Raw genomic sequence first — 13814 nt, 5'->3', positions numbered from 1 at the left:
CCGAGTCAGCAACAAAGTGCCCGGTTGCAAAGCAACTTAACGATGTGATAGTAGGCCCTTTTTCAAAACGACCTATGAGAAGTGGTCTTTTTCTGACAGGCAATTGGTTTCATGTTTGAACAGCATTGTATGAGTTTGGCGCCTTGTTAAGTCAGCTGTTCACATATATAAACATAAACAATTTCAAGTACTAAGGGAGTACTAAGAAGTTATAAAAAATAGTGTTTTGAGCTGTTCCATTCTTATATTAAAAAAGTGTTCAATAAAAGTTTTGGATTCGTAGATTTTACGTAACTTAAGGCAACGAAGATTTTTACATCTCGCGCCTATTTTGAGGATCTCTGAACTTGACTCTTTCACTTTGTTCTGGCCTGTGAAAGAGGCGAGAGCAGACCTAGAAAACTTTTCGCGCCGTGAAGTTCTAACTAGTTAGAGTTTTTTCCGAGGGTACACCTGGCCGGAGAGGGCATGCGAGTCGGTTTCCGACTGACGTTTAGCAACCCAGCATATTTTCCGTGACAACAGTGAGTTTCTAATCACGCTAGTGTAGTTCAATTGAACGACCAGAACCGGTTTCGAACCGGTGATTTCCGCGTGATAGGCGCGCACGTTACCCACTGAACCATCGTTGGTGATGACCACCGGTGTGACGATTGTACCCCGTCGAGCAAGACCACGAGTCCCGAGTAAGGCGTTGTTGAGAACGGCATATCGATGAGCAAGTAGCAGTAGCGTAGTCCGGAGGAGAACTGCGTGTCGGACACGTGAGATGCCGCAGCTACCACTGATGCCTCCATGCAAGAAGTAAAGTAAAAACGGGAGTACTCATTCTTTCTTTTGCGATGCGCATGGTGAATTTCGCCCCTAGCCTGAGTTGAACTGTGGCCACACCGTTCATTTTGGCCCTACCGTTCGTCCCGTTCACGCGGCGGTGTTCGGCAACATAATTCGCAACCACAGATGAATAGTGTTCATTGAAAACCCCAAGTCGCACCGCACATAAATGAATTTTACCGCACACGAGAGAAAAGAGAGAGTAGCTAGAGAGAATAGGGTAATGAAGTAGAGCTAGGCCTAGAGTTTAAGATTGTAAATATGAATAGTCGATAAGGTAGAAGTTAAGCTGATGGAAGAAACAGAATGATTTACCGAATATAAGAAGTTTGAAGTTCAGATAGATGCGTTTGAATTAATCCAAAAATGTTTGAACCAGTGCAGTAAACATTCGACATTTCTCGCGACGTTCGTTTTGCTTTCATGGTGAGCAGCCAATTGATTTTTGTACACTCATCCACTACCGTCACCTCTTATACACAGCATGAGTGGTAGAATGAACATCGAGAAACAAAAAAAGTGTAGAATGAATGTCGTCTCACACGATGACATTTTCATTAAATCATAAATTTTGCATAGAACTCAGCTGCAATCAATTGACATTTTTCTTTCGTACGTTCATTTGACCGCTCTTGTTTTGAATGCTGAAAGCAAAGGCTGTCGAATGTCAATGAAAACGTGTCGACTACCGTGATGGCTAACAACACTGGTTTGAACAAACTTTAGTTGGGTAAAATCTAGAAAGGTAATGTGAAGGGATTTTCACGTTTCAGAGAGCTTTTTTGGATTTTTTTTTGAAATATTTACTGGAGAGGTTGACTCCGAATTCAACCAAAGGACAGCTCTTTAATCGAACAAGGATAAGTTCGAGGTGTTTGAGCCTTGTTTTTTTCAGTGATGATAACTATCGCGAGCACTACTTTGTCATCGGTGAAAATCACCTTAACGCACCCGAATTGCTCTATTTGCACGACTTTGGTATTGATGCATTTTGTTTCCCTAATCAGCCAGCGTATTTTCAGCCCATTCATTTGAGAAAAACCAGAAAATTCCCCGAAAGGGTTTCAATTCGGTGGGGCAATCTTTCGATCTTGGTAAGTAGTCTCCCTTGGAATTGGCGCATAAGCCATTTCTACTTATTCCTGGCACACAATCTAATATGGTCTAATTTGATCACTCGCATTAGAAATCAATGAGATTGGTCAATTTAGGAACAGAAAAAATATTTCTGGTGGTCTATATTGACCAACAAAATTTTTAAAACGAAAAAATGGTTTCAGCTCAGTTCCGATTTCAAATTTTTAAATGCTTCAATTTGACACATTAATGTAAGGAAAACTAAACAAAAGGATAAAATGTACAAAACTAAGTGATAACTAATAATGACAGTAAAATTCAACTGAAATGTGGGAAGGTACCAAAAAACAGCTTTTTTCGCTATGCTTCCTATTCAAAATAATAGACCAGAACAAAAACGTTAATAATAAGAGTTAATGAGTCGGAATCTTAAATGTTTTAAAAATGTAAAATTTTTCCATATATTTTCAAGAATCTTAAATCTTGTACGAGTTATTCACAATTGTGTATTATTGGAACAATTTATTATATAAAACCGAGGGTACATCGGCTACTGTATTGAATTTCATTTTTTATGATTAAAGTTCCATAATTCATTGTTAATTTGCTATTTTGATTGCATCTTTTTGAAAAGAATTTATTAATACTCTTTCTTTTCACAAAGATGTTATCGATACGAATGTTATATTGAATACATTGATGCTGCTCCACGCAGTTCTGAAGCACATGCTTTGACGTCATACTGCGTACTTCTCCCGAAACTCGTTTTCAGTCTCCGCTGTAATGTTACTGCCCAGGGCTAGGTCAAACTCGACTCAATTACATTTCCCAACACAAACAGACGGGAACGGCTAATGAAATACCGGGTTACATACTTACAACGATATTTTCCTCCAGGCAGTCTATCTCGCTGTCGTCCGATAAGGCGTGTAGCAGATTCAAGGAACTACATGTCGAACGTTCGTTTGTTGTGTGCGATTTATCTCGCTCTCGTGGGGTTGAATTCATCGTCCAGCTCTCGAAAAGTGGCACTGGTGCCAGCACATGTATGTGGGAAGTTTAAGGGCTGTTTTAGGGCTGAAAAAGATAAACGAAGGAAGAGAAAACAGTTGCATTACTTTTTGCACACATTGTTTCTTGCGGTTTCGAATAAGATCTGCATCGTTGAAATTGCACATTGTTGGCTTTTCCCCGAAACAAGCAAAGCAGTCCCATGCTGCTGGCACAAGTGTTGTGAAATTTGGACAGATAGCATTCTTCTCGGAAGAAAAGATAGTTAGAGATGGAACATGTTTGACTTTCCACTTCTTGACCGTTCAGAGACATGTTAGCAAAATTTGTTTCCAACATACGGCAAACTTTGCAATCAGAGCAGAATTACTTCGGGATTGTAGGTATGTTCTTTGAATTCGTGTGGCCATCTGTGGACATTTTCTCAATAAATTGTGCATCCTATTTTGTTTCAATTACATTGAATCCTCATACCGTAGCAGCGCACAATAGGGAGGGATTTTTCGGACCCCAATACCGGATATTGTTGTAAAATAGTAAAATCATTATTCAATCAAAGTTCTGTGTTAGAACCAAAACTGGCTATTACAGAGAGTAATGTTTCCATGCAATAACTCATATTTGAAAAAACGCGTGTATTTTTCGTCAATTTCAAATGATTGGAATCCAATAAAACTCGACATATCACCTAATATTTGAACTAAATTTTCAATGCTTCTTCTTCTTCTTCTTCATCATATTCTTCTTCTTCTCCTTCTTCTCAGTGTTTCTGAATATGAAATCTTCTATCTTCTATCTTCTAAATAAATAAAAATGGAGTGGAGTTTGTATGTCACGAAATGGCTTGCGAACGGGCTATCGGATTTTGAAAATTCTTTCATTGTTATGTTCCTAAAGTGTTCCGACGTGTTTGTGTAAATGAAAAGCCCGGGACATTGAACGCAAAAGTCGGAAGAACGGGAACGAAAGGAACTCTCATTTTGTACAACACGTTTCATGGCGTTTTTCAACAGCCTACTTGATGGCAAAACGAAGTTTGCTGGGTCCACTAGTAATAATATAAAACACACACGAATTATATAAAACAATTTTATTTCGAAAGTATGTATGACATAATTTCGAACAAGAGTAGAAGCACCGGTTTTGGCCAGCCTAAGAGAAAATGTGTTAAAAAACATGTTTTGGAAAGCCCTGTTTATACTACAATTATGTCAAACGCAAGCTTTCAATCCATTTTACGTGTGAACATATCTAAAACATAGCTGAAACCTTTTTTCCGCTTTGAAAATCTCATTGGTCAATATAGGCCACCAAAACCAGTTTCAGCCAGAGATTTAGCTTCAGTTTCTAAATTGGCCAGTCACATTGATTTCTTATGAGAGTGGCCAAATTAGGAATACTCTGGCCAGATTGAGCGTTTGGGATTTGAAATTATAAGTGAAGTCCATTCATTCTCTTATGTTTTGAATCAATTTGGACGTGGTTTTGTTTCGAAGTGATTTTTATGAACGAAATATAAATTAACGAAATGAAAAACTCAAGAACCAAAAAATCAAAATTTCCTCGTACAGGTAGGCCAACCACCAACACCAGATTGCATTCCTCATATTGTCCACCAATAACACTATTGAATTCTTTCAAAATTGTTAGCAAAGTGAGCTTTTTTCATGAACATGATAAATTGTTGGACCCTTCTTTCTGTTACTAATCAAAGAATTACCGAGGATTTATCGAAGAATGTTTCTTGAAATTTTACAAGAAATTTATCATGCACTGCTTCCAGTAATTAATTTTAAATTTTAGAATAAATGTCGAAAAATAAAATGCAAACCAATGTGGGAAGATTCAAATATGACGTCCATTGTTTTTCGAAATTCCTAGACCCTCTGTCACATTTTTTCCAATACCTTATGCATGCACCGTCACACTTTCATAGACCCCCCTCCCTCAAATGGTGGACGTCAATTTCGACCCATATGGAAATAAAATAATTTGTGAATGTCAATAACTTTCGAAAGAATGTTTGGGAAATATAAGGATAATTTATCGATCATTGGAAATTTCTGAGATTTTGAGATTTATAAAAATCAGGATTATTTTTGAATAAATGGCGAATGATTCAATATTTTCTCAAGTCGATTTTCTTATTAAATCTTTTTTCAGAAACACGTACGCAAAATAAACTTAATTTTTCCCAATCCTTGATTTGTCGAACATGTGACACTGAAAAAGTCTGTGAGTCGCAGACGGAATAGGCCTATCTGTCAAAATGAGCAACATATTAGAGTTTAGAGGGATTTTCTCGCCTTACTAGTGATTTTTAGTATTTTTTATTTAACTTTGCAAAAGTGAAGCAAAGTGTTAAAGTTCAATTAGTGTTTTTTTTTCTTTTAACGATGTGTCTGTACAATAAATCTAAATTCAGATGTTGATCCCTGTGTTGAACGTCAACTGCACTTTCTTCAGCACACTACTTTCGAATTTATGTTAAACGAGTAGAAATTGTAGAAATTACAGAAATTATGGATGTACCTTATGAGGGACCATCCATAAATGACAAAGCATTTAGGAGTTGAGAGAGGAGTCTACGATTTTGTGATGAACCATACATTATGCATGCAAAAATTGTAGCGTCCATAAAAATGTCGTTAAAAGAAAATTTGTTTCACAACTTTTAAATAATTTATTGTCAATACTATCGAAAGCAAAATCATTGAATACCTCCAACGCATCCTAGAATACTGAATTTGAATTCAATTTGCTTGTTTGGCTTTGATTTCAATTAATATAATCGAATAAGTCGATATCGAGGAAAGGAACATCTACTCATGAAGGATTGTAACTGGTGTTACAGTGTTACTGTTACACCCTCCCACCTAATTAACCCTTTCCCTCCCACATTCTTCTCAATTCGTCTTCTTTCTATCTTTCTGTTCTTTTCTTTGTTCCATTCTAATAAGGCTGATCACCGTTTCACCGTTTCGTTAAACTGTTAGTAGAAATTAAACGGGTCGATAGTTATTTCTCCTCCGGTTGAAAATAACCGTGCTCCGGAGCAAATTATTTTCTACTCCAGGTAATTTTAGAATAATCAATCATCTGTCAACTTTGCTCTTGAATTCGCCTGTCAAAACTAAAATATGTCGACCACGAAGCCATTTGAGAGGAGGACGACTGTCGAAATATCAAATTTTAACTAAAAGTTAAACAAGCTGTTTTCAGCCTACATACAAGAATCATTTTTATTCATATGATCATTACGGGTCATAGTAGTCAGTCAACGTAACCTTTTCAAGGGTCATTTATCAAATATCACCTTAAAGCGCCCTTTGAGTTGGAGGTGACTTCACCAAAAATTATCATTTATTTCCAAGATGTTATTTTTAAATCGATGATCATTTTCCACTTAAGCATAATTGGCAGCGTTGTGTAGGAGGCTTTAAAATCATCTTAAAAAAAAAAACACTTTTGTTATTAACTGTGAATATAAGTAGTCTTGAATTAGAAGTGCTTGAGCTGGAGGTAATTTCCCATTTAACGTAGCATGTAAAAAGGTATATATTTTTTGTTTTTGTTTTTTTTTTTTTTCAAAAATTGACTCCAGCACTCACAACACGTTGAACAAACTTGTGAGTCACTAAACAATAAGAACTCTGAATAAAATCATACCAGAAAATATTCAAAGGTTTTATCAATAGTCCTTAATAAAACTTCCGAGGGATCGGCCTACAAACCATTATGGAATTAATTATTTTTTTTGCAAAGAATATTACCATTATTGAACAGTTAAATTAGAATTAACCTTCCGAAGATTTTAGCAAGGAATTTACTAAGTATATCTTTCATTTTTGGGACAACCTAATGCATATCGTTAAGAATCTCCAGAGAAATAAAATAAAAGATCTATGAAGAAACTTTCATTAACTGCCATTGAATATTTATGGCAATGTTATTAAAGCATAACCAGAAGTAATGTCTGAAGAAATATCTTGAGAATAACAAGAGAAAAAGAAGAATCTTGATTTGATTCCTAATTAAAACATTGTATGACTATGAAACAATCTGTAAATGAAATCCAAGCATTATTCCCAAAGGAATTTTGGAGTTTAGGCTATTAACCGGAAAGGAATCACCCTCCACGCGATGCTCACATAACTTACCAAGACACATTTCAGTTCGAAAGTGAGGCAGAGCATGAATGCATCATATGAACAAGTGACAGTAGCATGTTATTCAGGAATGGCCACGGCGTACTATATTGAGAAGGTGATATACATATTCCGAAAACTAAAAGCTACTTGACGACTTCATTACTATCCATCTCGAACCAATTTGTGAAAAAATGATGTAGTGGTCCAGATGGTATATGTTACAATAGGAGTGACGTCACATGTTTACAATCAGTGCTTTGATATTTTTCATGCCATGAGGAATTCCTAAATTGACAACACGACAGTGTGCATCACATTTGAACGTATAGATCGCTTGCTGTGATCAATCTCAACATAAGTTCTCAACACAGTTCATTATATACGCCACAGGAATTAAAGGCAATATATGTAAGAATCTTTCTTCCTTGATGCGCCATTATTTTAGAAACTCCTTGGAGCAGGTTATTTTCGTAAAAATCTTAATAAAAAGCGATCACGAGATAATTTCCTGAGGGAATTTCTGTCGGGTCTCCTCAAGGCTATTAATAAAAACCTCATGTATTTAATTCAATGGTCGTTTTCTAAAAGAAACTCGAGATTATCATATGCGTGGAAACAAGGAGTCAGTCCTATTTTTCGACAATAATTTTATTAATTTAGTTGACATCTAAACAGATAACACTGAATCGACAATTTCACGCCACAATACTAGGTTTGCCCCACGTTCGCCAAATAGATATGCACATGATACGCCCACCTAGCTCGCTGCACTCCACACCTTCTTGTACCAACCGGATCCGAAGCGAATACCATATTCACAGGGTTGCTGTCCGGCATTCTTGCAATATGCTCTGCCCATCATATCCTTCCAGCTTTGGCCATCTACTGAGTTTGCCGTTGAGTTGGGCGAGCTGGCACACCGCCAAAAATCGGCGTTCGAAGACTCCAGTGCTCCTCCTCGAGCATCGTCCACGTTTCATGCCCCTAGATGACTACCGGTCTTATGAACGTTTTGTACGTGATACCTACGTTTGGTACGGGAGTGAATCTTTTTTGAACGTAGCTTCTTGTAAAACCCATAGTATGCCCGACTTCCATTGATGATGAGCCTCCGTGTTTCACGACTAACGTTATTATCAGCCGTCACGATAAAAAGAAACAAAGTATTATATTCCGAAAAATGACATTTGATAGTGACGTCATTCCTATCGCAATCTCGATCGAGTACAAGAGAACGCTAAGCCTGCTCTCTTTTACTATTCTTCTAGCCCCATGCTTGGCGATAGGAATGACGACACATTTTTATTGAGAATCGTTGTTTACACGTGGGAATAGACTACCTTGCTGTGTATACCGTGATCAGCCGTCATCAAGGATTTGAAGTAGACGAAATCGTTCACCACTTCGAATGTATCCTCGTCTACCGTAACACTGCTACAATGTCCATATCATCCGTGAAGCCTAAATTGGCTAGATCTCGTGAAAATCGGCCCCCGGCTGTTAAACCCGGTCCCCCTTCTAGCGCGTTATTGAACAACAGGCTCGAAAGCTCATCACCTTGTCGTAATCCCCGGCGGGATATAAGCGAATTGAAATGTTCGCCTGAAGCCTTCACACAATTTTGCAGACCTTCCTTTATTGCTCTTATCAGTCTCGTGAGTTTCCCGGGAAAGCTGTTCTCGTCCACGATTCTTCATTGCTCTATGCAATAGATATTATCGTATGCCGTATCTTATACATAAAATCGATGAAAAAGTGATTCGACATCTCCGTTGCAAAAATACCGTGGTATAAAAATCAATAATATTTTGGAGATTTGGTTCTCAACGTTCTAAATGATTCAAAGAATGCTTTTTTCAAAGTTTTAGCATAAAAACGACATATTCAATTAATACTAATTTCTCATGTTATTGGTGGATACCCGCTTAATAATTTACACTCAGAAACACGGGTACTTAGTCACAAAATTACTATATTTTAGTAATTTTTGACTACTTTCTGTCTGCCTCTCTTTCGTTCTGCAGGGAATTTTATTTCTATTTGTCAATTCGCCTGGGTGAAGCATCGCTAAGCTTCAACCCAGGCGAAATGACATTTAGTGTAGAAATTCACAATAGAATGAAAGAGAAGCAGATAGAAAATAGTTATTATTGCATAAGTTTTAGTAATTCTGTTACTATTTTTATTCCTGAGTGTACTTGTATTTAATTTAGGTGAATGTAGAACGTAGCCACACCTCAAATTTTCAAGAGCACAAGACTTGAGAACCAAAAAGCGATTCGCGTTGAAAATTTATTCCATTGCTCATCACTAGCAAGCAGCTTGTCAGCTTGTCAGTAGTTGTCAGCTTCTCCAGTCTTGTTCACTTGAAAATTCAAAGTTTGGCTTCGTATTATAATCACCTTGAAATCCATACATTAACAACTACTCATATAATGTCCAACAGAATCAATTAAGACAATGCGCGGGGATTTTTCGCGACAAATAAGGCAATATAATAGGAAAAAACAGGTCTTTTCAAGGATTGTGACGAAGACCTTTAAAATCAACCATAGTTGTTTTTAATTACAATTCTTACCAAAATTATTGTTTCTGTCAAATCGTATACTGAAATATTTCCCTGAAAGTTATACTAGAAATTCTTCTATGAGTGCTTCAAATAGTTTTCACAAACATTTTACTGAGTTCATCAAAAATCCTTCAAATAGTTTCCAAAAATACCTTGTTTAATCCAAGAATTATCTTAAAAAAGTGTTCTCAAGCGTTTCTTGCCTTCAAATTTTCAGAGGATATTTGAATACTTTTGCTTCCGGTAAAGGAATCTGGTAAAGGAAGTGTTAAAGTTCATTTGTAGTTTTAAGTATTAAGATCGCTTGCTTTACCTGTGGTGTAAATTCTGGCTGCTCACATGGATTGGGCTAAATTTTTTCCTTCTCATAACTTTGTTTAACAATTGAACACACGTAATTCCGCCAGGATTTTCCAAAATAGTTTATTTCAATGATGATTGTCCACTAGGGCGATTCAAATTTCAAAAATGTTTGAAAATCGTATCTCCCATATGCTTCTTACCATCCTTACCATCAAAATAGTGTTCTTTGAAATTTTCAGCTTTCTAGGTGGCGATTTGAAGGTGGCCCAAAGACAATGTAGGTTTATATGGAAATTACTATGGAGATATTTTGAGAAACGTTCCAAACACGCTAGTACTGCAATGTAAGTAGAAACTTATCATCCCAAATTAAAAACTCATTCTTCAAACCTTAATTAAAGATGTTGCTGAAGAAACAAATCCCTTTTAAGCTCATTTTGTTTGGGATGTTTGTACATGTTTGCTGGGCTATAATCCCATATTGAGCTAAATAATAGCAAACAAACTCATGAATATCTCTTCTGCTATAAGTTGGATTGAATTTCTCTTTTCAGCAATTATTATGGTTTAAAGAATGAGTTTTGACTATGGGATAATAAGTTTGCACTTACATAACAGTACAAGAGTGCTTAGAACATGTCCTAAAATTTCTCCATAGTAATTTCCATATAAACCTACATTGTCTTCGGGCCACCTTTAAATCACCACATAGAAAGCTTAAAATTTCACAGAACACTATTTTTATGGTAAGGATGGTAAGAAGCATATGGGACATTGGATCCTCAAACATTTTTAAATTTTGAACCGCCCTATTGTCCACCTGTCACTAGCATTGTGAAAATCTCTTATTCTTATTTCTCATGCTTGAGATTTTACACGCAACTCAACAGCCAAAAAAATAAACATGAATGAGTTGGTTCATCCGTTTGAATCATAGGCCTGTATTTTCTCACTTTTTTTTGCGCACAGCATATATTCTTTGTTTTCTGCTTGAAATATAACAAACCTTACTAATTTAAACAATAACATTGAGTTTTGACAGGTTTCCGACATTGGTGAAAAGCATCATGCCGTTTACGCAAAATGAACCAATATTAAGCAGGATCCACGCTCACACGATCACGAACCAACAGCGACCGATTTGCTCACAGATTCTTGCATTGGAGAACCAAAACAAAACAAATGTTAAAAGGGCGTGATTTCTGGATGAGCAGTGTCTGCTCACAGCCGTTCTTTTTTCCGTTCATAGCTATTTTTGTAGATAATTGGGTGGATTATGATTATAATAGATAGATTACAAACTAATGTACGACACTATTGAGAAAATCGAACGATATGTTGTTGTAGAAATATCACAGAGAATCGGATGCGTGAGGGCATGTTAAAATAAAATGATGCGATGCCCTCTACAGCATATGTGTTGGCCAAAGAAAGCAAGAACGCAATCGCACAAAAGGAACCACCGATGCGGTAGAATTTTTCTGTTGTGCATGAACAGATTCTGTTCACCGTTTTACAGCACTGGTTTCCGATGAGTTTTATGAGCGAATCATTTTTGACGGCATGATCGTGAGCAAGCGATCTCATGCGTGAGTTTTGCGAAGCAGATCTCAAATGAGTTTGTTCTCACGGGAAAATTCAAAGATTGGGATTTGAGTGTGAGTATACCAACATTGCCTGTCACTACTCTAATCCAACTATCAATTGTTCACTTAAAGTACCATAGACGAAAGAAGTACACCATGATTTTTTTTTTACTTAAGTAATATTGAATGGTGTTGAGTAAGTTTTATGGTTTTGACCATGTACATTAGAACTGTGATAAATCCTATTGTTCAATTTGCTTCGCATTTAAGGTGAAACAGTTTGAAATCAACTTCTAAGATTGCACTAAAACTTCAAAGGCACAAATCTCGCGAGGAAAGCATCCCACAACAGTGCACTTTTTATTTTGGCTTTGTGCACTAGCAGAAAGCTTAAAATAAGAAGATCAGGAACATTTGCCAACTATTCCTCCAGTTTTGTGCCTTTGAAAACGTGAGTAGGTGGAGAAGTCGGCCATTGTGCCGGCCATCTTTGCATTCCGAGATGTTTCACCTTAAATCCATTAGGAGAAAATTTGAATTAGAAAAAATCTTGCCACAAATCTCATTCAATTAGGTTTCCATTAATCACTGCCTAAAGCACTTTTTTTCGATCCCAAAAGAAAACATTTTTATCGAAATGCACTTAGCGTTCGCATTCCCATGTTTTTTTTGTTCACCTCCATGCATAAAACTTCGCAAAAAGATAAAGGCTTACCGTCGCTCTTGTTTTCTTAGTTTTACTGCTCTCTGCCAGCAGCAACGTTTCTGCGCCCTATCACCCGAAGCAACTTTCAATCCAACAACTTTGCACAAAAGCTTTCTTCTTCCAGACCTCCTCCGGACCCGTTTCACTGTTGAATCGCACTTGTCCACTGTCACAATCTGAAAATTTCGTTGCACTATGGAACACTCTCTTCGAGTTTTGGTTCTGTGTGGTTCCCGATTGTAACGGAGGGGACACAAATTATCACACCAAAGTTGTGGCAAAACTCAAGTGGGGGTTTTATCACAGGCAGAGTGCTTTTTTTCTGGCACGATTAATTTTCGCCGTTTTGGTTGATGCACTTTGCGTTTTGATTTAATTCATTCAATTCGGAATCGGTTCCGATTGCACTCGAGGTAAATATAAGACTTAACACCGTATATGCTCGTGTCAGGTGCCATACCGCACATGACAGTCATACACAGTGTTTTAAACTAGCGATTTCACTGTTGAAATTTAATATTTGAACACAATTTTTTTGCCTGTCCACGAAGAAGTTTATTGATAAAAAAATGATTCTTTTGGTATTATGAGTTCGATGGTTAATCCACCGAAACGTGAGATGAAACAAATTTTTCAACAAAATATAATGTTAGGGATGGTACACAAATTATGTCACGCTAAATTTCAACTTTTTTGACACCCTCCCCCCCCTTTGTCACGTTTTTTGTATGAGTCCTCCGAGATTTTTGTAAGGCTTGTCACGCTTGGCTTGACCCCCTCCCCCCTCAGAGCGTGACGTAATTTATGCACGACCCCTTAGAGATTTCTTGTTTTCGGCAAAGTTGTCGAGTATGTTACTACAATCAAATTTGCTGTAGATTGGAGGATGTACCCCCGGTACCGGACATGTAAGCCGATTATTTAATAATTCCAATATTATTGGTGTTATGCGATCTTGTTATCAATTTATTGTTAATATTACAATTTTTGTCGCGTGCAAAAATAAATTTGAGAAGATAAACACGAATTATTTTGAATTTTGATCATGTTTTTCAGTACCAAACGACATTCATAACTTTATTTTTTGTAGAAATATGTTTATAAATTTTTTTACCGGATTCGTCAAGCTTAAAATACCCAATCTATCAAGACACCAAATCTTATAGAGCAATATATTCTAGTTTTTGTATTTTGATAGTGAAATCGATAATTTGAAACACTGCGCACTGACTGTTTTTGTTAGAGTTCATTATTCTCACGTTTGCCGAAATGATTGCGATTTGTTGGTGCGGATTCAATGATGCGATGAGCTATGGATGAACTCTGATCCGCATGCGGAGGTAGCTATCGACCGACACATGGGATGCGCGAGTGCTATCAGTTGCTGAGCGGTTATAAGCAATTTTATGAGACGTTCGAATGACGTTTTCTGGCGGGCCGCTCATTGTTGTTGTTCAAAAAACTAGCCTGATATCTGAATGGCGCTGGTCACATTTTTGTTGGCGATGATGTCCCCGTCTCTTTCAGCGCATGTTTCTACTCGGTTTACATGTATTATGTTACCTGTAAATGAAAAA

The 13814-nt window shown here is 37.0% G+C and overlaps 1 protein-coding gene across 2 annotated transcripts in view; it reads right to left on the bottom strand.

Moving 5' to 3' along the window:
• The window catches only part of LOC5565490, a 254527-nt gene extending 241822 nt beyond the window's left edge, over positions 1-12705 (bottom strand). The window contains exons 1-2 of one of the 2 annotated variants that reach the window (XM_021850276.1): positions 12247-12705; positions 2791-2988 (exon numbers count right to left, since the gene is read on the bottom strand). In XM_021850276.1, coding sequence (XP_021705968.1) covers positions 2791-2919 — 129 coding nt within the window. In that variant the 5' untranslated portion in view covers positions 2920-2988; positions 12247-12705. Of the gene's footprint in view, positions 1-2790; positions 2989-9955; positions 10079-12246 lie in introns of those variants that run through there. The other variant, XM_021850277.1, reaches the window with a different exon arrangement.
• Positions 12706-13814: the final 1109 nt, after the last annotated feature.

This window comes from Aedes aegypti, chromosome 3, assembly GCF_002204515.2.
Source record: "Aedes aegypti strain LVP_AGWG chromosome 3, AaegL5.0 Primary Assembly, whole genome shotgun sequence".
Lineage (NCBI taxonomy): Eukaryota > Metazoa > Arthropoda > Insecta > Diptera > Culicidae > Aedes > Aedes aegypti.
Note: the sequence above shows the minus strand (reverse complement) of the source record. Positions and strands in the feature narration are given on the sequence as shown.